The sequence below is a fragment of the Gossypium hirsutum genome, chromosome A06 (assembly GCF_007990345.1).
Source record: "Gossypium hirsutum isolate 1008001.06 chromosome A06, Gossypium_hirsutum_v2.1, whole genome shotgun sequence".
Lineage (NCBI taxonomy): Eukaryota > Viridiplantae > Streptophyta > Magnoliopsida > Malvales > Malvaceae > Gossypium > Gossypium hirsutum.
The window spans coordinates 118,674,310-118,698,992 of record NC_053429.1 but is presented as its reverse complement, the minus strand read 5'-3'; the positions used below and the strand labels follow the sequence as shown (position 1 = coordinate 118,698,992).

General features: G+C 34.5%; 1 protein-coding gene across 1 annotated transcript; it reads right to left on the bottom strand.

The window, feature by feature from the left end:
* Positions 1-22,003: 22,003 nt before the first annotated feature.
* On the bottom strand, positions 22,004-22,588 carry LOC107963125 (uncharacterized). The gene has a single exon (XM_016899709.1). It carries the CDS (start codon positions 22,586-22,588, stop codon positions 22,004-22,006), a length of 585 nt encoding a protein of 194 aa, XP_016755198.1.
* Positions 22,589-24,683: the final 2,095 nt, after the last annotated feature.

Below are 24,683 nucleotides of genomic sequence, written 5' to 3'. Positions count from 1 at the left end.
TCGCACTTATCTGACAGGCGAGAATGATTATTTTATATTAAAAAATTTAAATAAAATATTTTTTTATTTTCGGAACAGTAATCGAGACTTTCTCTGAGGCGCGACTAATTAAGCTTTTCTCTGAGGCACAAATGATAGGACCCACATTTTTCATATGTTATTAAAATGCATACTTTATCTGGATGAAGTATGTATTAGTAGATTTACTAATATGATTATATATATATATTTACGCATGTATCACATTACAAAAAAAAAATTAAATACTTATACCTAATAAAACATGTATCTCATTACAATAATAGTTATTTTCCAAATAACATATTGTTTTATAATTTTATTTCTTATTTAATATTTTAATTTAATTTTAACAATACATACTTTACCAGGATGAAGTATGTATTAGCAGATTCACTAATATGATTATATATATATATATACACACACGCATGTATCACATTACAAAAACAAAAATTTAAATACTTATACATAATAAAACATGTATCTCATTACAATAATAGTTATTTTCCAAATAACATATTGTTTTATAATTTTATTTCTTATTTAATATTTTAATTTAATTTTAATAATGCATACTTTACCTGGATGAAGTATGTATTAGCAAATTCACTAATATGACATTACAAAAACAAAATTTTAAATACTTATACCTAATAAAACCGAGTATTAAAAATAACTTTATAATATTACTAACTTTCATCGACTATATAATCCACAAGTTTGCCTTAAATATTAATGTCCACATCTTTCATGTGTTATTAAAATGCATACTTTATCCGGATGAAGCATGTATTAGCAGCTGGTAATATTTAAGGCAAACTTGTGGATTATATAGTCGATGAAAGTTGGTAATATTATAAAGTTGTTTTTAATACTCGGTTTTATTAGGTATATGTATTTAAAATTTTGTTTTTGTAATGTGATACATGCCTAAATATATATATAATCATATTAGTGAATCTGCTAATACATACTTCATCCGGGTAAAGTATGTATTATTAAAATTAAATTAAAATATTAAATAAGAAATAAAATTATAAAACAATATGTTATTTAGAAAATAACTATTATTGTAATGAGATAATGTTTTATTAGGTATAAGTAATTAAATTTTTGTTTTTGTAATGTGATACATGTGTGTATATATATAATCATATTAGTGAATCTGCTAATATATACTTCATCCAGGTAAAGTATGCATTTTAATAACATATGAAAAATATGGGCCCCACCATTTGCTCCTCAGAGAAAGGCTCGATTAGTCCCGACTCTCAAGTAGGCGCAATTACTGTTTCGAAAATAAAAAAAATAATATTTTATTTTAAAAAAATCATTCGCGCCTGTCAGATAGGCACGAATGAAAAAAACACCTTATTTTCGTATATAATTGGGCTGACAACCTATTTTGATAAATAATTTTTTTAATTTATTTTAATAAAAAAGCCTCTTATGTGACAATGATCTTTTGGAAAATCTACGGTGGTGACGGCCATGTGTTCTCATTGCCCTTTTTTTAAATCAGTCCACTCGCCTGGCTGGCTACCAATTTCATCCAAAATGCCAGATGGAATGTGGTAAAAGTGCTGACCCAGGTGAAACCTTTTCTTTTTTACTTTTTACTATATTTATATACAACTTCATTTTTTTACTATTCAATTCAACCTTTTACTTTTCGAATTTGACTTTAATTTTCTTAATTGGAATTTGAATAATTAAACATTGTTGAACTTAGTAGTAAAACAATCAAACTTTATTATGAAAAAATTCCAACACTAAAAACAAAAACTGAGTGTGCTAGCTGGGCGCCATTAATTACTGCCTACCTGCTACAGCTCACACACAGTAAATAGAATAGACAGCCATTCAACTTACAGTAATTGTGTGTCTTTTCAACCTAAATGTTTCCATTTTGTCATTAAATTATTCACCATTTTTAGTTTCCCATCTAAGTAATATGTTGGCAATGTTGTTAACCAAATCAGGACTATATCAATGCCTCTCATACATATACATCGGATTAACTCTAGAGGTGAGTATTGCCCGGGCCGGGTTCGGGCCAAGCTCAACTAAAAATTAGGCCCGTTTGTTAGACTCGGGCTTGGTCAGGTCTAAAAAGTACGTTTAAAATTTTACCTAATTTCGATTCGACCCGCTCATATTAATTTTTATATTATTTTTATATAATTTTAAAAAATATATAATACATTAAAAATACTAAATTCATCAAAATAAATATTTTTCAACAAATTGAAAATAAATTTTAAAAAATATATATACTTAAGTAACACTAAGATTGATGCAATTTAAGAAGCAAATGTCTCTAAAATAATAACAAAATTAACAAATGTCTTTAAAATAATAACAAAATTAACAATAAAATAAATTTTATACAATATCCAAATAATAACAACAAAATAGTAGCAACATGATAGTAAAATAATAGTAAAATAGGGAGAAAACAATAAGAAAATAATATTAAAAAAATCATATTTTTTTGTCCTATAGTGGATTCGAGCTGGGCCAGGCTCAGGCCAAAATACCTTACTCGAGGCCTTCTTCATTTTTTAAATGGACCTTATTTTTTTGTTCAAACCCATTTTTCAAGCATATATTTTTGTCCAAACCCCCCCACATTTCTGGCGAACCTTCCCGGTCCGGCCCATGATCAGGTTTAATTAACTCACTTACAAAAATTATTATAATCTCATTTCTATTTAAAATAAATTATATCATTAGAAAGAAGTTGAGTTTTTTTTAATTTAGTTTAATATATAGATTAATCCCTGAATTTGATAATTTTTTTCATTGGTCCTTAATTTTTTTTAATCATATTGGTTCCTAAAATTGGCATCTGTTGTACAGATTGGTCCCTACACTAACACAATTTTTTTTTAATAATTTGTTGATGAAGACAAGCATGGGACTAACATGTGGAGAAATAAGGAGACAACACGTAGATTTATCTTTAACTATTCTTAATTTTGTTTTAAAAAAACTTAAAATTTTGAAAAAAAAATTGTTAAACAAAATTACAAAATTATAAAACTCCAATATATATATAAATTGAAAATAAAAATAATTAGTTAAATTTTCAAAAATATATATATGTTTAAAAAATATTGGTTAAAATTTTAAAAAATTATAATAAATTGTAGAGATATAAAATTAAAAAATATTTTAAATATTAAAGAAACAAAAAGTGACCAGTTGATGTTGGTCAACTCCCTCTCAATGTTGGTCAATGCTAGTCAAGCCCAGTTAACTTCGATCAGTGCTTGATCAATTTTTCATTATTTTTTCATTTTTTGTAAATTTTTAAAAATTTGACCTTTTTATTTTTTGTGTATTTTTATTGCTTTTTGTTATATATTTTAGAATTTTAAAAAGTATTTTTATTTTTTTAAGTTTAATATTTAAAGAGTAAGCTTTTAAATGTTAGGTTTTAAATTAATTTTTTATTTTCATTTTTTTGAACTTTTATAATTTATAATATCTATTAAAATTTTAAAATAATTTTTTAACTTTTTCAAAAAATTTAAGGTATTTTTTAAAAGTTTTAAAAATGATTAAATATGAATCCACATGTTATCCCCTTATTTCTCTATGTAATCAAATTATTCAAAAACAAACTGTGTTAGTGTAAGGACCAATCTGTGTAACGAATGCCAACATTAAGAGTCAATATGATCCAAAAAAAGGTTTAGGGGCCAATCTATATATTAAGCCTTAAAAAAAACTAATGGTGTTAACCATAAGGACCAATTTGTGTAACAAATGCCAATCTTAGGGACCAATGTGATACAAAAAAGTTTAGGGGCCAATCTATATATTAAACCTGCTTTTTTTTTTGCAATAAAGTCCGTTTAATAATTGGACCTGAAAGACCAAATCAGAGAAGTCTACAACAACCCCAAAAAAACTAAAGGAAAAAACCAAATAACAAAAAAATAATAGAAAAATAAAACAAGAATCTTCTTCTTATTTCTGTAGTCTTCCATGCTCTTTGCAAATCTGAAAACCCCAAAAAATAAATGGCTAAATCCTCTAAATTCTAGCAGATATTCAACTAGAAGAGGAATCAAGTTGAGACAGACAGCCAAATTACCAAGTTTCTCAACCCAACAATATCACAGAATAGAAATTATGGTAGTCTACTGAATCATCGATCAGAATCAGTCACTTCCAATACTTGCATTGGTGCGTCTTCAACCCAGAATGAATCCTAATCCTTTTTGCAAACCTTCAATAGCCATTGCATGCGCTGCCACATTCCCTTTTCGCGCAATGAATTGAAATCGATAAGAAGAAAAGTTCCTTGCCAAATTCTTCGCATCCTAGGTAAAAGATCTGGATTCCAAGTAATTCTTCACTTGTTTGTTGTATGTTCTGAATAACCAGCTTTGAATCACTTTCAAGAATGACGTTTTTGAATCCCAAATCTAGTGCAAATTAGAGCCCATACAGTACTGCAATCGCTTCAGCAATCACCATAGATCAACCAGGTTATGACCTTTAAAGCCAGAACCCATTATAAGGCCTTCCTCATTTCTTATGATAAAACCTGAAACTGCATGCTTGTCTGCAACAGAAAATCTAGCATCGACGTTAATTTTCACCCAGCCTTGTGGAAGGGACATCCATTTTACCATGGATCATGGTTTAGGATGCTTTAAAGTCAATGTGCTACCCCAATATTTCATACCAAAACTCATACTGGAAGTAACATCTTATTCTGTACTTTATGTCTTTTTCTCATGGAGATATTTGTTTCGAGAAAACCAAAGTGCCCAAATTGTAATAGCAATCTGATCTTTTTTTATTACTAGCTGAATTCTCCAAAAGCCAGTTCAACCACTTGATAAAGTTTGAATTTGCAATTGAACTCAACTACTGAAAATTTAATTTGGACCAAACTTGTGCAGCAAACAAACAATCATGAACAATGTAGGTAGAGGATTCACAAAGCTGTCGGCAACGCAAACATTTGTTATCAGTGATCAATCTCCTAAAATATAAGTTCTGATAAGTAGGCACATAAAATTTCACGAATTTCCAGATTAAAATGCGAATTTTTGAAGGACACACTAAGCTCATTATTTGCTTAAATAACTTTTGCTCATTTAAATTCAAGTTTGGGGGATCTAATAGCATCTTATAACTACTTTTCACAAAATAGATGCCTGAGTTTTCACTAGACCAAACTAATTTATCAAATTGACTAGTAATAGGAATAGGAAGACTTAGTAATAGGAATAGGAAGACTCAAAATTTTATCAGCTTCTTCAACTATAAAGGTTGAATAAATGAGGTTTCTATTCCATCGATTAGGATTCTGCAAAATCAAATCAGACACACATTCCATTCCAGTCACCCTGCCCTTAGAAATAAGTCATTGATCTTCCCCTGGCAACCAATAAGCTTGCCTATTGACATAGATATTCCAGATCCAATCCTCCATTTTAATCCAGAGCCTAAAAGTCATTTTGTACACCAGATACTTTTCTATACAAGCGATGGATTAGCTCCTAGAAAAGCCTCCATTAAATTTGATCCATTGAAATATTTTGCTCTAAGTAAATGCGTTGTTAGTGAACCCAGGTTTTCTATTAGACGCTAGCCCTGCTTCGCTAGTAGTGCAATATTAAATTTTGACAAATCTCGAAACCCCATCCCCCCTCATCTTTTGGCACAAACAACTTTTTCTATGAATACCAATGAAGACTTTTTCTTCCAGATTTCTTTTGCCACCAGAAACGGGCTATGACAGATTCCAGCTCTTTGCAGACTGACGACGGTAGCAAGAAACAAGTCATAGCATACAAAGGAATAGCCTGAAGCACAGCTTTAATAAGAACTTCCCTCTCACCCATAGAAAGTAATCTCGAACTCCAACTAGATACCCTTTTAATTAACTTCTCTTTAAGCTCCTTAAAAGCCATCTTCTTATTACGCCCTACCATTGATGGAAGCCCGAGATATTTTTTCGGATTAATGTTCAAATTAACCCCAAAAATTTGACACACATCTTCTCTTTTATTCTGATTGGCATTTGTGCTGAAAAAGATCCCAAACTTGTCGAAATTAATATCTTGACCTGAACTCTGGGCATAGACCTCCAAATTTTGTTTAAGCGCTTTAATCCTATCAACTGTTGCATCGCCAAAAATTAGGCTATCATTGGCGAAAAATAAGTGGGTAACCCAAGAAGTGTGTTTATTTATATGAAAACCTTTAAGAACACTTATTGTAGCTGCCATTTGAAAAAGAGCTGATAAACCTTTTCCACAAATAAGAAATAAATAGGGACTAAGAGGGTTTCATTGATGAAGACCCCTTTACGGGAGGAATGAATTACCCATCCCCCATTTATAACCACAGAGTAAGAAACCGAGGTCACACAACGCATGACTTTCTCAACCTATTGATCCGATAAACCTATCTTTTGAAGCATAACTTGCACAAAAAACCATTTAACACGGTCATATACCTTACTCATATCAAGTTTTAAGGTACATGATCTTTCTATCCCTACCCATTTCTCTTTATTGAGTGTAAAATTTCATATGCTGCTATGATGTTATCGGTAATGAATCTTCCCGGAACAAAAGCACTTTGTGCTTCGTCAATGCAAAAATGAAGGACCTTTTAAAGCCTATTCACAAGCATATTTGAAATAATTTTGTATAAAAAATTACAAAGACTAATAGGTCTAGAATGAGTCATGAAACGAGGAGAACTAACCTTGGGGATCAAGACAATTCTTGTACTGTTTATTTCAACCATGTTATGAAGCCCATACAACGTCTCAATGCAAAAATCTACCACCTCTTTACCTACAATATGCAAAAACCGTTAATAAAAAATCACCCCTAAACCATCCTCCCCTAAAGGTTTTAAAGGGTTCATAGCTTTTAAAGCCAAATACACCTCTTTGTAATTAAAATCCCTTTCAAGATCCTCATTTATCATTTGAGATATACATGGCTCAACAGCTTCCAAAATAGAATTTGGGTTTCCAACACCTTTCGATGTAAATAAGGTATTAAAATAATCTGTGGCCAACACTAATAAATCAGTATTGCTCTCATGAATATTACCCTTTCCATCCACCCTATTTCTCCGTCGACGATCTGTTGCCAATCTATAGAAAAAAATTTGTGTTTCTATCCCCATTTTTTCGCCAATTCGCTCTGGCTCACTGCTCCCAATAAAGCTCCTACCTATCAGCCTCTATGTTAAGCGCCAGTTTTGTCTCCACAATTTCTCCCAAAATCTCATCTGTGGGAATAGCTTCATTCAATTTAAGCAACTATTGTTCAAAATCTTTCCCCGTTAGAGACCTCTGTTTTTTAATTTTGTTGAACCATTTCTTAAGGCCCATTTCTACCGTCTTTATCTTACTTGGAACATCACCCAAACTATCAGCCCAAATCCTACTAACCTCCATTTCACACGTTTCCTCCAAAAGCCATGTTGCTTCAATTCTAAAATGCCACTGCTTTGGATGTTGATTTCCAAAAATTGAATTAAGCAATAAAGGACAATGATCTGAAAACGCATGTAACAAATGAGATAAATTAAAATTCAAAAATAAATCCCGTCAAATAGAATTTGCAATACCTCTATCTAAATGTTCTTGAATATTATTATTTTTTATATGACCTTTTTCCCAAGTGGATCAATGCCCACTATAACCGAGATCAGTGAAAGAACAATATTCCATAACATCCCGAAATCTACACATTTGCCTTTTCCTCCATGGAAGCCCGCCTTTCTTTTCAGTTGAAAAAGTAATTTCATTGAAATCCCCTATAACAACCTAAGGAATATGTGGGGAGTCATTCAATGTTCGTAACAAGTTCTAATATACTTCACACATAGTCTCCCCTGGTGCTCCGTAGAACCCCGTACACCTCTGTAACACCCCTTACTCGTACTCGAGACGGGGATGAGGTACGGGGCATTACCAGAAAATACGAGCTATAAAATTTCATTTCAATTTAAAACCGATTAAACAGAATCGTATTGTCCCAATTATGGACCTACGAGGTCCAAAACATGCATTAAAAGTGATCTGGGACTAAACTGAGGACTTTAGAAAACTTTAGAAAATTTATAGGTTTAAGCCTCACACGTCCGTGTGGAGGCAATGCACACGCCTGTGTGCATTGGGACACGCCCGTGTCCCTTACCCGTGTTGAATTATTGGAATTTATTTTTCATTTCAAACCTGCAGGGGTTTTCATACAGTCGAGCACACGCCCGTGTCCCTAGCTCGTTTCTCTCATACGGTCTAGACACGCCCATGTCATCGCCCGTGTCCAAAAACCTGGACATTCTGTTTATGACGTCATCATCCATCTAGGGGCATTCAGCCAAGGCACACGCCCGTGTGCAAGGCCATGTCCTCCACACGACTGAGACACACAGCCGTGTCTCTGTCCGTATGTTTTCTACCATGCATACTGGCCTAAAAATTCAAGGTGCAGGGGACACACAACTGAGCAACACGCCCAAGGGGTGTGTCTATCCATGTGTACCTTTTTGGAGGCTATTTTCCAAGCCAATGGTCACCCTCAACATCCATACACATTTATAAACTTCAACGGTATTTAACATGGCCTAAATAGGTCCATAACCCACCTTGGCATAGTCTATTCCTTGTTAACCTCATATCATTGGTTTAGCACATGTTAGGTTATCCTTTTTGTATTAAGGATTACCATTTCAATAATCACATTTTATACTTGGCTCATTTTATAACTCATTGCCAATTATGACCTAACCATCTCCAAATGATTTGGCCACATTTCACATGTTCATTCATGATATACCGTATTTAACCATCACATGAAACATTTAAGCATAACCATGAACAATTAGTAGGTTTACAACCTACATCGAAATGAGCCATATCCCATGGCCATATACAAAATGAATAAGTATATCATTCAAGCCCTTATATTGGCTAGCCAAATAAAAAATATAACAAACTGATCAAGAATCCTATACATGCCATTATAACAAAATAAAAGTTTTTATATACCCAAGCAAGACAAGTTGATAGTGTTGACAATGCTCCAACTATCTTCCAATCTTCACGAGTCCTCGAGCTCTACAAGACGAGGAAAATGAAAGGGGGTAAGTATTTACATGCTTAGTAAGTTCGGATAACGGAAGGTAAACTTATCGGTCGTTTAGCATACAACCATATTAGATATTCACGCCAACATGCATAGTATAATTTCCCTATCACATACACTCAATCATTATGTTAGTTTCATGTCAATACAATTAAACATTAATCTTAGATGAGCTCATCATTTCAAGCATTTCTATTTTTGTTCCTCATTTTAATCCCATTGAACTTCTCGGAATCTCAATGGATATCTTATTTACCATCAAATCATGTGAGTGATTGTTTTAATTATGCACTCTTGTGAACCTCGCTCTTACGGCGGGATTACCAGTCTAGGTTAAATCCCCTGAAATGTAAACTCATAGAGTAATGTCTGGATTACCAGTCTAGGCTAAATCCCTTACAATGACATGTACTCTAATGAGCTCAGATCTGAATTACCAGTCCAGGCTAAATTCAGACCCTAATTGGATTACCTGTCTGGGCTAAATCCATTTCAGCACACTTATTCTTCGAGAGGCTCGATCACTAAAGGAATACCCGTCCAGGCTAGATCATTTTTTACCGTCAATTCATTTCGAGAAATCCATCAGATATCTTTTTATTTCAATCGGGAACTTCAATTCTCTTTTAAACTATATTACCACATTTCATGGATTATCATGCAATGAATGTCTAAATTGTCATACTTTCAAATATATACATTTTGTGTATATTAAGAGTTTACTTCGAGTTACACGAACTTACCTGGTAATTGCTTTGGGTTCGTATTTCGGTTATTTCGAAACCTTTCGTTTTCACGGTCGATCTCCAAAATTAGTTCCTCGGGGTTTATATCAGTAAATACATCACATTGTTCATTTTCGATTTAAGACTCACCCTCGGGCAAAATGACCAATTTGGCCCTAACCTTTCACACTTTTTACAATTTAGTACTAAAGCTCGTATAATGAAATGCATGAAATTTATAAGTTATCCAAGCCTAGCCGAATATTTTTCTTGCTTATAGTAGCCCACATTTTCTTTCATTTCATATTTTTCTACCCATGTTCACAACTTTTACAAAATGGTCCCCTATGCCATTTCCATGAAAAACTACTTAGTAAAAGTTGTTTACTATCCTTTAAACTCTCATATTCCTCTATAAATCATCAAAACACAAGCGTCTCATGCATGGGTAAATTTTTTAACATGAACCCTAGCTTGATATATGGATAGAAATAGAGAGAACATGTTACGAGAATCTCAAAAACATAAAGAACATCAAAAACGGGGTAAGGAATACTTACTATCAAGCTTGAAATGTTGAACCAAAACCCTAGCTATGGCTATAGAGAATTTCGGAAGCCACAAGGAAGATAATGGATGATTTTAGCTATCTTTTTCCCTTTTTATTTCATTTATTACCAAATGACCAAAATGCCCTTCCTTAATAACCTTTCAAAATTTTCTATGCATGCCCATTTTTATCCAAAAACTTAGAAATTAGGTAAATTGCTATTTAAGGCCTCCTAAATAATAATCCGTAGAAATTTCATACTAATTGCTTCTAGAACCCAAGTTTTGCAATTTATTCAATTTGGTCCTTAATTTCCAATTGGACACCTTATACTTAAAATTTCTTCATGAAACTTTAACACATACTTATTTTCATATCCTAGACCTTATAATAATCATAAAATAAATATTTTAATATCGGATTTGTGGTCCCGAAATTACTATTCATACTAGGCCCAATTTTGGAATGTTACAACCTTAAATTTTCCCCTCCAAGTCACCATCAATCATGACATCAATGTGCCTTGTGAAAAAGATCGAAGATTAATCTTACAATCACTATTCCAACCTAAAGATAAACCACCACTTCTGCGATCCAAATCAACATCTATTACATTAGGAAAACCACATTTATGCCTAACCTTTTCCATATTACAGCTCTGAAGCTTCGTTTCAATTAAAAACACCATCGTGGGATTTATGTCTCTCAGCATATTCCAGAGACAATTAACAGTTCGATGCCTCCCCAAACCCTGAACATTCCAATTTAGAAGTTTCATTGCTTCCGACTGGCCTACTTAGCAAGGCCTGACGATCTATCAGTATTTTTTACCTAAAAAGAAGTACCAAAAGTTTCATTCAAATCATTATTTTCAGAAAATCGTGAAACATTAACTTGTATGTGGGGTCTTTTTAGTGTAACAGCTCGATTTTGGGCTCAATCAGAATAGTGGTTTTGAGACCACAAATTCGAAGTCAAGAAATTATTTTTATTATTAGTTTGGTGTCATAGTATTTTTATACGAGTGTATGAAAATTTTAGTGAATTAATTTTAGCGTTGTGAGCCTAATTGCGAAAAATGACTAAATCGCATAAAGGAAAAAAGTTGTGATTTTCTAGACAAAGGTGTTCAATAGCTAGAGAGCCATAATTGGAAGTCTTTAAAGTGTCATTAGACCCTTAAAAGAAGCTTGCCGGCCATGGGGACAAGCTTTGACCAAATTGTCAAGGTTAGGTGGGTGTTGGTGACTTAATTGATAAATAAATAAAATAAAGAGAAAATGTTGTCATCCTTTTTTTTCTTACTTCTTCCACCTATTTTTCCTTCAAGAAATAGCCATGGGAGCTTAAAATTTTGGCCACTTATTCCTCTCTCAAGTAAGTGATTTAGATGGTTATTTTTTATTATTTTAGTACTTTTGGAACCCTTGTAGCATGAGCTACCTATTGAGGGGACTATTTTGAAAAATGGTTAAAATCTTAGAGATTCACCATGAGAGCATTTATGATATTTTCTAAAATTTTATGGAAGAAAATGAATCTTAGTTTCTTAATAAACAACTTTTGTGAAGTGGTGTTCATGAAAAACACCTAAAAATGGCTAGTTTGTAGTATTTGTAAAATAGATAGTAATGTGGTGAAATGATGGAAATTTTGGGTTTCTATAAGAGTAAAAAGGGTTTGGCTAGGCTTAAGACATGAAGAAATTCGATAAAAATTGATTTTCAAGCCTAGGGCTAAAATGGTCATTTTGTGAAAGTCTAGGGGCAAAATGGTCATTTTGCCAAAAATGTGAATTTTTTATTGTCTAAATTTATTTAGTGATTAAATGAATTTTTATTATTTTAGATCAAGAAATACAAAATCCAAACCTAGATCGGGGGAAGGCCAAGCAAGTAGATTAAATCGACTAGTCACCTACGTTTTGTAATCCGAGGTAAGTTGTATGCAAATAATGCAAATTAAATGTTATCATGTATTATATATATCTAGTTTGGCATGAATTCTTGAGTTTTAATGAGAATGTGAATTATGAGAATTAAGGTAATAAAAACTTTCGGTTGAACATTTGGAATAGACTTGGATGTTCATACCATGACATTGGATGATACGTGTGCCAATGTAAGACATGTTTGGGACATGCATCGGCCACATTACGAGAGCTACTGTAAGAAATGTCTGGGACATGCACCGACTTTGAGATGAAAGCTAGTGTAAGACATGTCTGGGACATGCATCAGCCTCGAGATATACAAGCTAGTGTAAGACCTGTCTGGGACATGGCGTCAGCTTATTGTGTGTCAGTGTAAGACCTGTCTGGGACATGGCATCAACACCGATAGATGAGAGCCAATGTAAGACCTATCTGGAACACGTGATCGGCCTCTATACATGGAAGTCAGTGTAAGACATGCCTGGGACATGGCATCGGCTTTGACGTGCTAGCCAGTGTAAGATCATGTCTGGGACATGGCGTCGGCATCTTATCCCATGTTTGGGGCTATTGAATATCTTGTAGTATTCCAAATGGTTCAACAGGAGATTTATGGTTTATATCAAAATGAGAGAACTTATGACCATGTCGTGAGTGGTACAGGTACCTAAATGAGAATTACGACATACGAGCTTCTTTTACGTTGTATGTTTAATAAATGAGGAAAGTGAGTAAATTATGCATATATACAACCACATTACACTTTAACAATCTAACAAGAACTTGATTAGTCATGTGATTTACTCATCTATGAAATCATCATCATTTGCACTTATCAATAACCAATATTAGCCACTATCTATGGCATTATACAAAATGACTAAAGAGCTATGACAAGTCGCTCATTTAGCCCAAAACAATGTAACCATTACAAAAAGACTAGTTCTTATACATGCCATAATCAAAATGATAGAACTAGATATACCAATTCTTCAGGGATAGTGTGACTGGCTGTTTCGATGTAAGACGAGATCCACGAGCTACTTTGGCGGCACTATAAGAAAATGGAAAGGAAAAGAGGTAAGCATAAAGCTTAGTAAGTCGCATGCAAATAATAAGTAACTATAAGCTACCATAAGGGATCATACTCCCAACATATCTCGATTTGCACATGAAAGTAAGGATTCATAAACACTATTTGCTCATATTTGTTTCTCACCAATCGTAAAACATTGGTTTGGAATTCACATTTCATAATTCATGTAAAATACACAAGGTGTTACCGTGTGAATTGTTGGTATGTATTACTTTGTAGATAGGTGTAAGTCAGGGTGGCAAAAAGGCTTGGTAAATAGCCTATTTTTGTCCACATTGTAACACCCCTAACCCGTATCCGTCATCAGAATAGGGTTACGAGGCATTATCAAATTTATACACTAACGTTTATACAAAATCGAGTTATAAATATGTATTTCAAATAAATTCTTTTCAAATATTCACCTTAAAGTCCCTAATATGGGCCTACGGGGCCCAATACATGCTTTGGAAGTGGTTTGAAACTAAACCGAAAACTTTGAAAATTTTACCTTGAAGATAGGGGCACACGCCTGTATGGCCTCGAACATGGCTGTGTGGCCAGCCCGTGGGGATCCTATGGGCGTGTGAAATTCTGACTTGCAATTTCTTAAGTATCAAAGGAGCACACGGCCTGGGCACACGCCCATGTGGCTAGGCCATGTGTTACACTGATTTTTCACCATTTTTAAGCCATTTTCACACGGTTTTGACACACGACCATGCTTAAAACCCGTGTCCTTCACACGACCAAACACACGGCTGTGTCCTTTGCCAGTGTGCTATCCTGACTTCATTTTTAAGGATATAGGGGACACACGGTCATTTCACACGCCCGTGTATCTTACCCGTGTAGACGAAATAAGGCCATTTCCTAACCCAATTTCTCACCCAAACTTAATCATTTTCCTGCATAAAAACTTACATACATATACCAGCCAATTTAACCAATTTCCATCATTTAATCTAACATTTCCAACTCTTAACCATACCTTGAAGCTTACCTTTACATTTTTTTTGTAAATCATGTTTTATGAAAGGTGATTTGTATCTTGTTGAACATGAACATACCATACTACCTCAAAATATATATTACTAGTCATTCCAATGGCTAGGTTGTAAACAAACATGTTACTTCATCATTTGGCCTCATTAGCCTATACATGTCATTATATCAAAATGAGTTTATCGTTTATACCAAAATCAAGGAGTTGATAGCGTGATGATACTCTGACCCGATCCAATCTTCAGGAGTTTCAAGCACTATAAACCAGGGAAAAATAAACCTAGTAAGCATTATATGCTTAATAAGTTCATATAACCAAACTACACTTACCACTCATATATATAACAAGTAAATCACACATAAAGAAATTTATCCATCAATTTAGCAAACTAGCAAATATGGCCTATACACAATTATTCAACCAAAATTGGTTAGTACAAAAAGATTATTATGCATAGATGAGCTCATCATGTCATTTCTTCTTATTTAACTTATTAATACATTTCCATTGAATCTTTAAATTTCCGATGGACCTTTCCTTTTCTAGTTGTACACCCGAGGTGCACATTCCCTTTTCAAGTTGTACACACGAAGTGTACATACCCTTTTCAATTTGTACACACAAAGTGTACATAACCTTTTCAAGTGTACACATATAGTGTACTTTTCCTTTTCAAGTGGTATACACAAAGTATACCTTTCCTTTTCAATACCACCCTTTCGGGTCACACTCCTTTCATGATGAGATCAAAGGATTATCCTTTTGGAACAACCTTTACAGAAACATATGCAGGATCTCATATACACGATAATCACCTGTCCAATCGGAAATCAATATTCAAACGGATTCATGTAATATTTCATCATTTACATGTAAAACACAAATCAACATTGGTTTATTAAATGTACATACCAATTACAAAACATGATGCAAATGTTTCAACAATCAATTCAATACATTTACATGCTTAATTTAGTTATACGAACTTATTTCGACAATAGATCGTATCTACTAATCCCAAACTTTTTCTTCCCCTAGATCTTTTTCTTTGTTCGACACTTCCGGATCTATTTAAATAAATTTAATCATCAATTCTATGATTTTTACATTCAATCAAGCCCACTTCACATTTTAGGCAAAAGTACCATTTTGCCCCTAAACTTTTGATTAATTCTAATTTTGTCCCTAGAAATTCATGCAATTTACTCCTTATTCCAAGCTTATTCAAAATTCTAATATAACTTTTACAGCACATGTATTTCATAAATTTCAGAATTTTTTCAAGAATTTCACTACTTTGCAAATTAGTCCCTACACTTGTTTTCACTAAAAATCACCTTGTAAAAGTGATTTATCTATCAATAATCTTTTATTTTCTGTCAAAAAACTTTCAATTTATAGCATATTCATCCATGGGTAATTTTCTAAAATTTTATTTTATTTCAATTTAATCACCCAAATAAAGAAATTAAGCTTTCCCGATCTCAAAAATATAAAAATCACTAAAAACAGGACATAGAACTTACCAATTCAAGCTTGAGAAATTTTATTTCTCTCTCCTAGAGTTTCCATGTATTTTATGGAGATGAAGATGATATAAAATGAGTTTAATTCTATTTAATCATTTATCATACTTTATTTAATTCAATTTCCAATTTAGTCCTTAACCTTTTTCAATTTTTCCATGGATGACTCATTAAAAATATCTACATATTTTCCATAAATGGTCTAATTTCCATATAAGGACTTCTCACTTTTAATTCTATAGCTATTTAATCCTTATAACTACTAGAATTCAACTTTTACATTTTATTCAATTTGGTCCTTTTTGCAATTAGACACATAATTGATAAAATTTTTCAATAAAAATTTTCATGCAATATTCCTATCATAATACCTATCATTTTATGAAATTTAAATAATTTTATTTTTCGGACTCGGATTTGTGGTCTCGAAACCACTATTCCGATTTAACTGAAAGTGGGTTGTTACACACACGGCTAGACACACGGGCGTGTGCCTAGGTCGTGTATGACACACTGTCAGCCCCATGGGCGTGTTGTTTGACCGTGTGTCCCCTGCACCTCGAATTTGCAAATTAGTATGCATGGTAGTAAACACACGAACAGAGACATGGCCGTGTGTCTCAGCCATGTGGAGGACACGACCTTTGGCCACGGGCGTGTGCCTTTAAATTTTTGTTGACCTCAGAAACAAAATGTTAAGGTTTTTATACACGGGCTGCAGCACGGGCCTGTCATGGCCGTGTGAGGGACACAGGCTGCAGACACGGGCGTGTGCTCGGCCATGTGAAAACCCTTGTAGGTTCGGATTTGGAATTTAATTCACACGGGCTCGGGGCACGGGCGTGTTCAGCACGACTAGGTCAAAATGGCCACACGGGCATGTCATCTTTCCACATGGGCGTGTGCCCCTATCTCAAGTTACATTTTTTTTCAAAGTCTTAAAGATGTTCGGTTTAATCCTGGATAGTTTCCCAAGGATGATTTGGGTTTTGTAGGCCCATATTGAGAATTTTTAGATTAAGAGCGAAAAGTTTTAAATTTGATCTAGCTTTTATAACTCAGATATGATCGTATGCATAAGTTTAAGTCAGGTAATGCCTCGTGCCCAGTCCCGGCCTCAGACTCGGGTGAAGGGTGTTACATTTAGTCTATCATTATGCGTTATTGGACTAATTGCTTCCTCGTGGGTTACCATTTCCTCATCAAAATCATCATGATGTTGGTCTATTTCCCCAAGTTTTAATGGGCCAAGAGCAAAAATAGACTTTCCTTTATCTTTTACAGAAACATAACCTTTTGGGATAAAACCCCAATTCTCTCGCCTTTGTCCATTAGATTTGATTTTAGAATCCCCACATTCCTTTGTTCCTCCGTTGACATCGTGTTGCCAAAAATAGTAGGTTTCCCCCCATCGTCTTCCACCAACCATTTGCTCTTCAATGACAGATTCTTCCTTGGTTGAGCACGTAGAGAAATATCCCAATTAAAAACATATTCTGACTGTGTCTGAATAGCTCTAATCGAGCAAAAACTTTCACTATGTCCTAATTTGCCACATAGAAAGCAAAATAGAGTTAATTTTTTGTACTCAAAACGAACATAAACTGACTCACCATTTTTCAGCGCAATCCTCTTCTTTCTCTTAAGAGGTTTTCTAATAGCCACCCTTGCCCTAATTATCATGATGCATTTATATCCCAGTTGCCTAATAAAATTTCCCTACTGATGAGCAACAGTATGAGCCATAAAACTAAGAGGGATATCATGTATTAGTAGACAAAAATCCACCCAATGTAACTGAACAATTAAAGGATCATCTCCCGTCTTCAGTCGATGTAGAATTAGTAAATGAGAAATAAAATTCCATGGCCCATTCTTCATAACTCTCTCTACATCCACTTCATAATAAAAATAAATAAATATCTCTCCCTTCCCATATTTGAGATTGAAACGCCCCCTATTGGAAGCCAAACACTTGCCAAAGTCGATCGCATCGCTTGAAAATGCACAACACTGGAAGTAAGAAATACTCCCACTAAATAGTTCACATACGAAATCTCTTAACTAGTCTCTTCCACCTCCAGTTGAATGATTTATTCCTCTTCATTATCTAGTGAAAGACCGACAATTGTATTAGAAAAATCTTAAATTTATCAATCAACCAAAATTTTATTTTGATTTTTTTTACACATTTTAGTTTTAATTACACATTTTAAAACTTTCATAAATTGTTTATCCATACTACTATTTAAGTATTTGATGGAGTTGGTGTCACGAATCAACCAAGCACCAACTCTTTTAGGAAAATTACTTTGATGTCCTTTCGTATTTAAAATAAGTTATATCATTCAAAAATACTTTGGTCTTTTTATTTAAAAAAATCAATGAAAATATGTATATGGTGATATTTGAACCAATGCCGATTGCATTAGTAAAACCTTAAACTTAACACTCAATCAAAGCTTTATTTTACTATTTTTTTATACAATTTAGTTTTAATATGCACATATTATTATTTACATCAATTGTACATTTGTACTACTATTTAAGTGTTTGATTGAGTTGGTCTCACAAGTCAATTACGCACCGAACTCGATTAGGGAAATTACTTCGATGTCCTTTCGTACTTAAAATAAGTTATATTATTGCATGGTACTTTAATAAAAAAGTACATATGGTGATATTTTTTTTTGAAAATAAAATTGGCTAGATATAAATAAATAAAGAAGACAAATACAAAACCTAATAATAATGGTTCAGGCCTATGACACTCTAGGTGTCCTATCCCATCATTGTCCTATCTCTTTAGCCATTAATTTCAAAAATAATTAAAAATTCTAATAAAAAACCTGCCTATTAATTGAAAAACAAATAAAAGGAAACTTGTTGAAATTAAACTAGTCGATTCCCAAGACACAGCTGTACTCCATTTTCTTCTCGTCCTTTCACATCAATGTCTTCTCTATGCTTGTCAATAGCTGATCCATATACGATTTTCAGCTATCTATTTCATTCATTAACCCTAGACAAATCTCAATCTGGGTTGTTCCTCCATCTTCCCTCCTGTTGCGAATGGTGTTGAGTCAGATCCGGCCTTCTCTGGTACGTTCCTTCATTCTTTCTCAAAGACTCCTTGGCCAGGTTGTGAGCATAGGCATTCTCTGTTCTTTTAATAAATTGGAATTTTATTTCCTGGAACCTGTGCATACTGCTATGAATGTCTCTGATTATTGTACCGATGATTGATTTATCCGAATTCTTTGACTGACATTTTTTGATAACTGTTCGAGAATCTCCCATAACCGTTACTGAGGGAAGTTTTAGCGATATCCCTAACTCAACAGCCTGTAAGCCTGCATACGCCTCTGCAACAAACGGAGATGAAACATTTATGTTGATCATTGACTTTAATGCAAGGAGCTCCCCCATCTGACTCCAAACCACTACTCCCGATGCTGATCTGTGGTTTCTATTATCAAGTGTAGCGTCAAACTGAATCGTTGCCCTGGTGTTTACATCTAAAACATTGCTTCTACACCCCTTTGGAGAGATAAGTTTTTTTTCTTCTAATCCTTCAATCTCAGCCATATATCTTCGAATATTCTGTGAAATCTCATCTGCTGACTCTAACTTCCTTTCGTGTACAAGCTTATTTCATGAACTCCAGATAATCCACAAGCCACAGCAAAGCAAGCAACGCTGTTGAATAGCGGTCTTCTGAAAGATCCAGGTGATCCATTCCCAGATATTGTGAACTGTTCTGTCAACCCATGAGACCCCTAACTTCCTCCAAATCTCTACCGTTACAGGGCAATTCAAAAAGACATGCTCACTGTCTTCTTCTCCATTCCCACATCGAGGGCATAAAGCACTATTAATTACTCGCTTATGTTTTAGATTTGCAAAAGTCGGGATATAGTTCCATGTAATTCTCCAAATTGTAATCAGTATTTTTGAGGGTAGTCCTAGATTCCAAAGTTTTTTGTAGAAATTCATTGAGTCGGCATGTAAATAATAATAACTAGGATCCAAGCTAGTTTCTTGTAATAGTTTGTAGGCGCTTCTGACAGTGAATTCTCCGGTCGATTCTCCCTTCTACACTTGAAGGTCGTTATGAGGAATTTTTGCAAGAGGAATCTGAATGATTTGTTGAGCAATCTTAATTGAGAAGTTACTATTGATAATATCTGACTTCCATGTTCTGGTATTTGAATCAATTAATTCTGAGACTAACTTGTACTCTTCACTTCTGTTTCTACGGTTCCACTCTTCAGGTTCCTTGCCTGGTATCCAACAGTCCTCCCAGATCGAGATTCCATCACCCTTTCCAACCCTCCAACATAGTCCATTATTCAACAATCCCTTAGCAGCCCACACACTCTTCCAGGTGAGAGAAGGTATATTTCCTAACTGAGCGTTGTTAAAGTCCGTGTTTGGATAGTATTTAGCCTTGAGCACTCTAGCCACTGACGAATTTGGATAAGTAATAAGACGCCACCCCTGTTTGGCTAATAATGCAATATTAAACTGACTCATGTTTCAAAAACCAAGACCCCCATTTTCTTTTAAAATACAAAGATTTTTCCATGCACACCAATGTATTCCTCGTTTTCTACGCCCCTTTTGCCACCAAAATTGAGCTATAATGCTTTCCATTTCTGAACATAAAGACTTAGGTAATAAGAAACACGACATAGAGTAAGTTGGTATAGATTGCAGGACCGATTTAATAAACACTTCTTTCCCGCCCTGAGACAAAAACCTGGTACTCCAATTGTCAATACGTTTCTTAAATCTATCTTTTAAGCCCTGAAAAGATTCTTTTTTCCTTCTTCCAACTGTGTTGGGCAATCCCAAATACCTCTCCGGATTTTCTGAACTACGTACCCCCAAAATGTTTACCACCTCTCGTTTATCTTCAGCATTTGTATTACTGCTAAAAAAGATAGTGGACTTATTAAAGTTAACACATTGCCCTGAGCATCTCCTATATTCCCCCAAAATCTCCTTAAAAAAATTAGCTTCCCTACTTGTGGCTTGACCAAATAAGATACAATCATCAGCAAACAGTAAATGTGATACCTGTGGTCCGTTCCTACTGGCTTTGGCTCCTTTCACTAGTCCTTCCCTGATGCTAATCTCATTAAACACGACAGCCCTTCCCCACAAATGAGAAAAAGAAACGGACTAAGTGGGTCTCCCTGATGAAGTCCCCTTGTTGGTTGAAAGCTTTCTCCTATATGACCATTTACAACTACTGAGTAGGAGACTGTTGTCAAACATTTCATCAAAATTCCGATCACTCTCAAATCAAACCCCATTCTTGCCATCATTTTTTTGATAAAATTCCACTCAACCCTGTCGTATGCTTTATTCATGTCCAACTTGACTGCCATAAGACCTTTTTTTCCCAGTTCTCTTCTGTTTAAAAGTGTGAAGAATTTCATATGCAAGTAGAATATTGTCTGAGATCAATCTGCCTGGTACAAACGCACTTTGGGCCCCATCAATACATTTTCCAATAACTCCTCTGAGCCTATTTGCAATCGATTTTGCTATAATTTTATAAAGCACATTGCACAAACTAATAGGACGGAAATCCATCATAGTAGTAAGATTATCAATTTTAGGGATAAGGATTATTTGAGTCACATTAATTTTTTGAAAATCCATACCTTCATTCAGAATTTGTAAACAGAATTTGGTGACGTCCTCCCTAATGATGTGCCAGCAATTTTGGTAAAATAGTGCCGGGAAGCCATCTTCACCTGGTGCTTTGGTAGGACCCATTGCAAAAAGCGCCTCTTTAAGCTCCTCTGCCGAATAAGGCCTCAAAAGATCTTGGTTTTCCTCCTTAGATATGCATTTCTCAATACTCGATAACAAATGGTCAAGGGTTCCTCGTCCATCTGTTAAAAATAAATTTTGAAAATAAGATCGCGCAATTCCCTCCATTTCCTTAGAACTCTCCGTTGTTCCTCATTCTTCATCGTTTAGTTTGTGTATGATTTTTTTCCTTTTACGCTACGTCGCTTGACTATGAAAAAATGCAGTATTCTTATCCCCAAATTTCAGCCAATTTATTCGAGCCCGTTGTTCCCAATAACGTTCGTCTTTCTCAATCTCAAAGTTCAATTGAATTTTACAATCAATCAATTCTGCCAGGTTGATATCATCTCTATCATCCCCTTCAAGTTTTGATAGTCTAGCTGTGAGCATATCCTTTCTCCTTCTTCTATCAAAATGAATCTGACTTGCCCATCGTCTCAGTCCCTCCTTTAAGATATCTAGCTTTTGAAATAGGCTCCCAGATGAGGACTCCCATAAATTTTTGACTTCTTCATTAAAAGACTCTTCCATTATCCACCATGCTTCAAACTTGAAAACTTTAGTAATTAAGAGAGGACAATGATCTGAAAAAGAATGAGGCATATGCTGAATAGTGACCTCTGGAAACAAACTCATCCATGCATCATTGGTAACTCCACGATCAAGTCGTTCCCAAATATTTGTTTCGGGTAGATTTCCTCTTTCCCACGTAAACCTGTTCCCAGAAAAACCCACATCCAAAAGCTCACAATCCGCTAAAACATTACGAAAATTCTCCATTTTTCGTTCATCACAAGGTAGCCCTCCCTTTTTTCATGGCCATACATTATCTCATTGAAGTCTCCGCAAACGAACCAAGGCCTCCCATCATCATTGTGTAAATTCTTCAACACATTCTAAGATTCACTCCTGTCTTGAGCATAGGGAGATCCATAGAATCCAGTGAGTCTCCATTTGCCCTTTACCTCCTTATCCTCAACCACTACATCAATGTGTCTCTTAGAAAAACTGCTAAGTTCAATGCAAATATCATTCCTCCATGCTAAGCAAAGACCACCTCTAGTATTAACCGGATCAACTTCAAGCCCATTCATATAACCATATCTATGACGAATTCTTTCCATTTTATTTTTACACACCTTAGTTTCCATAAAGAAAACCACTTGGGGATTATGTATCTTCAGCGAATGCCGAAGTCTGCGAATCGCCCGTGGACTCCCCAATCCACGGACATTCCAACTCAAGATTTTCATTGCTCCCAGTCGGCATGCCTCTTGGCAGCCGCCGATAATAGATAATTACCTTCCAAGATTCGTATATTCCTGTTCATTGAATTATTGGTCTCCTCCTCATTCTCCCCTCTAGCTCTCTTTTTCCCTTCCTCCCCAAATAAAATTCCATCTTCCTGATCATGCTCCATATCAGCAGGAGCTGAATTAATCGTCAAATTAACTCCCTCTCGCCCTACATAGACCGGTCTTCCTTCCAGGCTTAGTCCCAATATTGGGTCAATAGGTCGCCCAAATCCTTGCGTGTGTTCCGCAGCCCATTTGTCGTTCCTTTGAAAGCATCTGTTTGCACTAGTAACTCCAAAATTATCAACATTGTCTTCTCTCAGCCATATACTTTTCATTGCTAAAGCCCTTCTAGATTGGGCTCTCAGCGATAAGTTCCATCCCATATCAACAACTTCCTTTCCTGCATCCATTTTTGCTTCACAAAAAGCATCACTATGACCCAAACGACCACAATAAAAACAAAACAGGGACAGTCTTTCGTACTTGAAACTCACATATGTGCATTTACCCCCAAACTGAATCTGTTTCTTCCTCTTTAGAGGCCGCCTCACATCAATCTGTACTCTAATTCTCATATAATTTCTATTTTCCTTCCCCAGATCCGATCCATCATACTCTATAAATTCTCTTATAAAATTTCCCAACTGTCTAGCCAAATTCTCCGAATAAAGACCAACTGGAATGTCATGGATCTGAATCTAAAAAGGTGACCTGATTAAAGGAACTCTTAATGGATCCTCCCCCAATTGTAATTTGTATAGCAACAGTAAATGATTATTAAATGTCCATGGTGATCCATTTAATACTCTCTCCAAATCCATAACATGAAAACATTGGAACAAGAATCTTCTATCTCCCAGATCCCGAATCTGGACACCCCGAACCGGGTGCCATAAATTTGCCATAGTACTTTTCATTGCAGGAAAATGAATAACACTTGCTGTTAAGAAACAACCCACTAACCTGAAAAACCCCTCATCTCTCTGTGTGCGCTGCTCTGTTTGTACTTGAAGAACTGCTTCCTTTTCTTTATTTAGTGTTAATCTGGCTAATTCCATCTCCATGTTTGCAGGACGGAGACTTGATCCTGATTGTACCCTGCTTTACTAGGGAAAAATTTATTTGAAAGTGACCCGCCGGCAAGGACAAATGACGCTGAAAAATACAAAAACCTAAAGTGCGTGCCAATAGGCAGACGTTTTCGTGCTAGGGTAGCAGACACAAGTGGTGTTACTTAAATTACATATGGTGATATTTGAACACATGTCAATTGTATTAGTAAAATATTAAATTTACCACTTAACCAAAAAATTATTTTAATGTTTTTTTTATATTTTTTAATTTTAATATGCCTAATTTATTACTGCCATCAATTGTATATATTAATAATGTTGTTGATTGAGTTAGTGTCACAAGTTAATCTATTTTTTTTCGTTTTATTATCGTACATATTTGATATGTTATTATTAATTAAGTTCAAACTAAACATTTCATTATTTATTATATGTTATTTTTATACACACCTCTATTTTCTTAAGTACGTGGTTTCTATATGAATACACATGTGATATAATTTC

Coding starts and splice junctions, on each gene's coding strand:
- LOC107963125 (XM_016899709.1), bottom strand. CDS start 22,588: ATGGAGAATTTTCGTAATGTTTTAGCGGATTGTGAGCTTTTGGATGTG.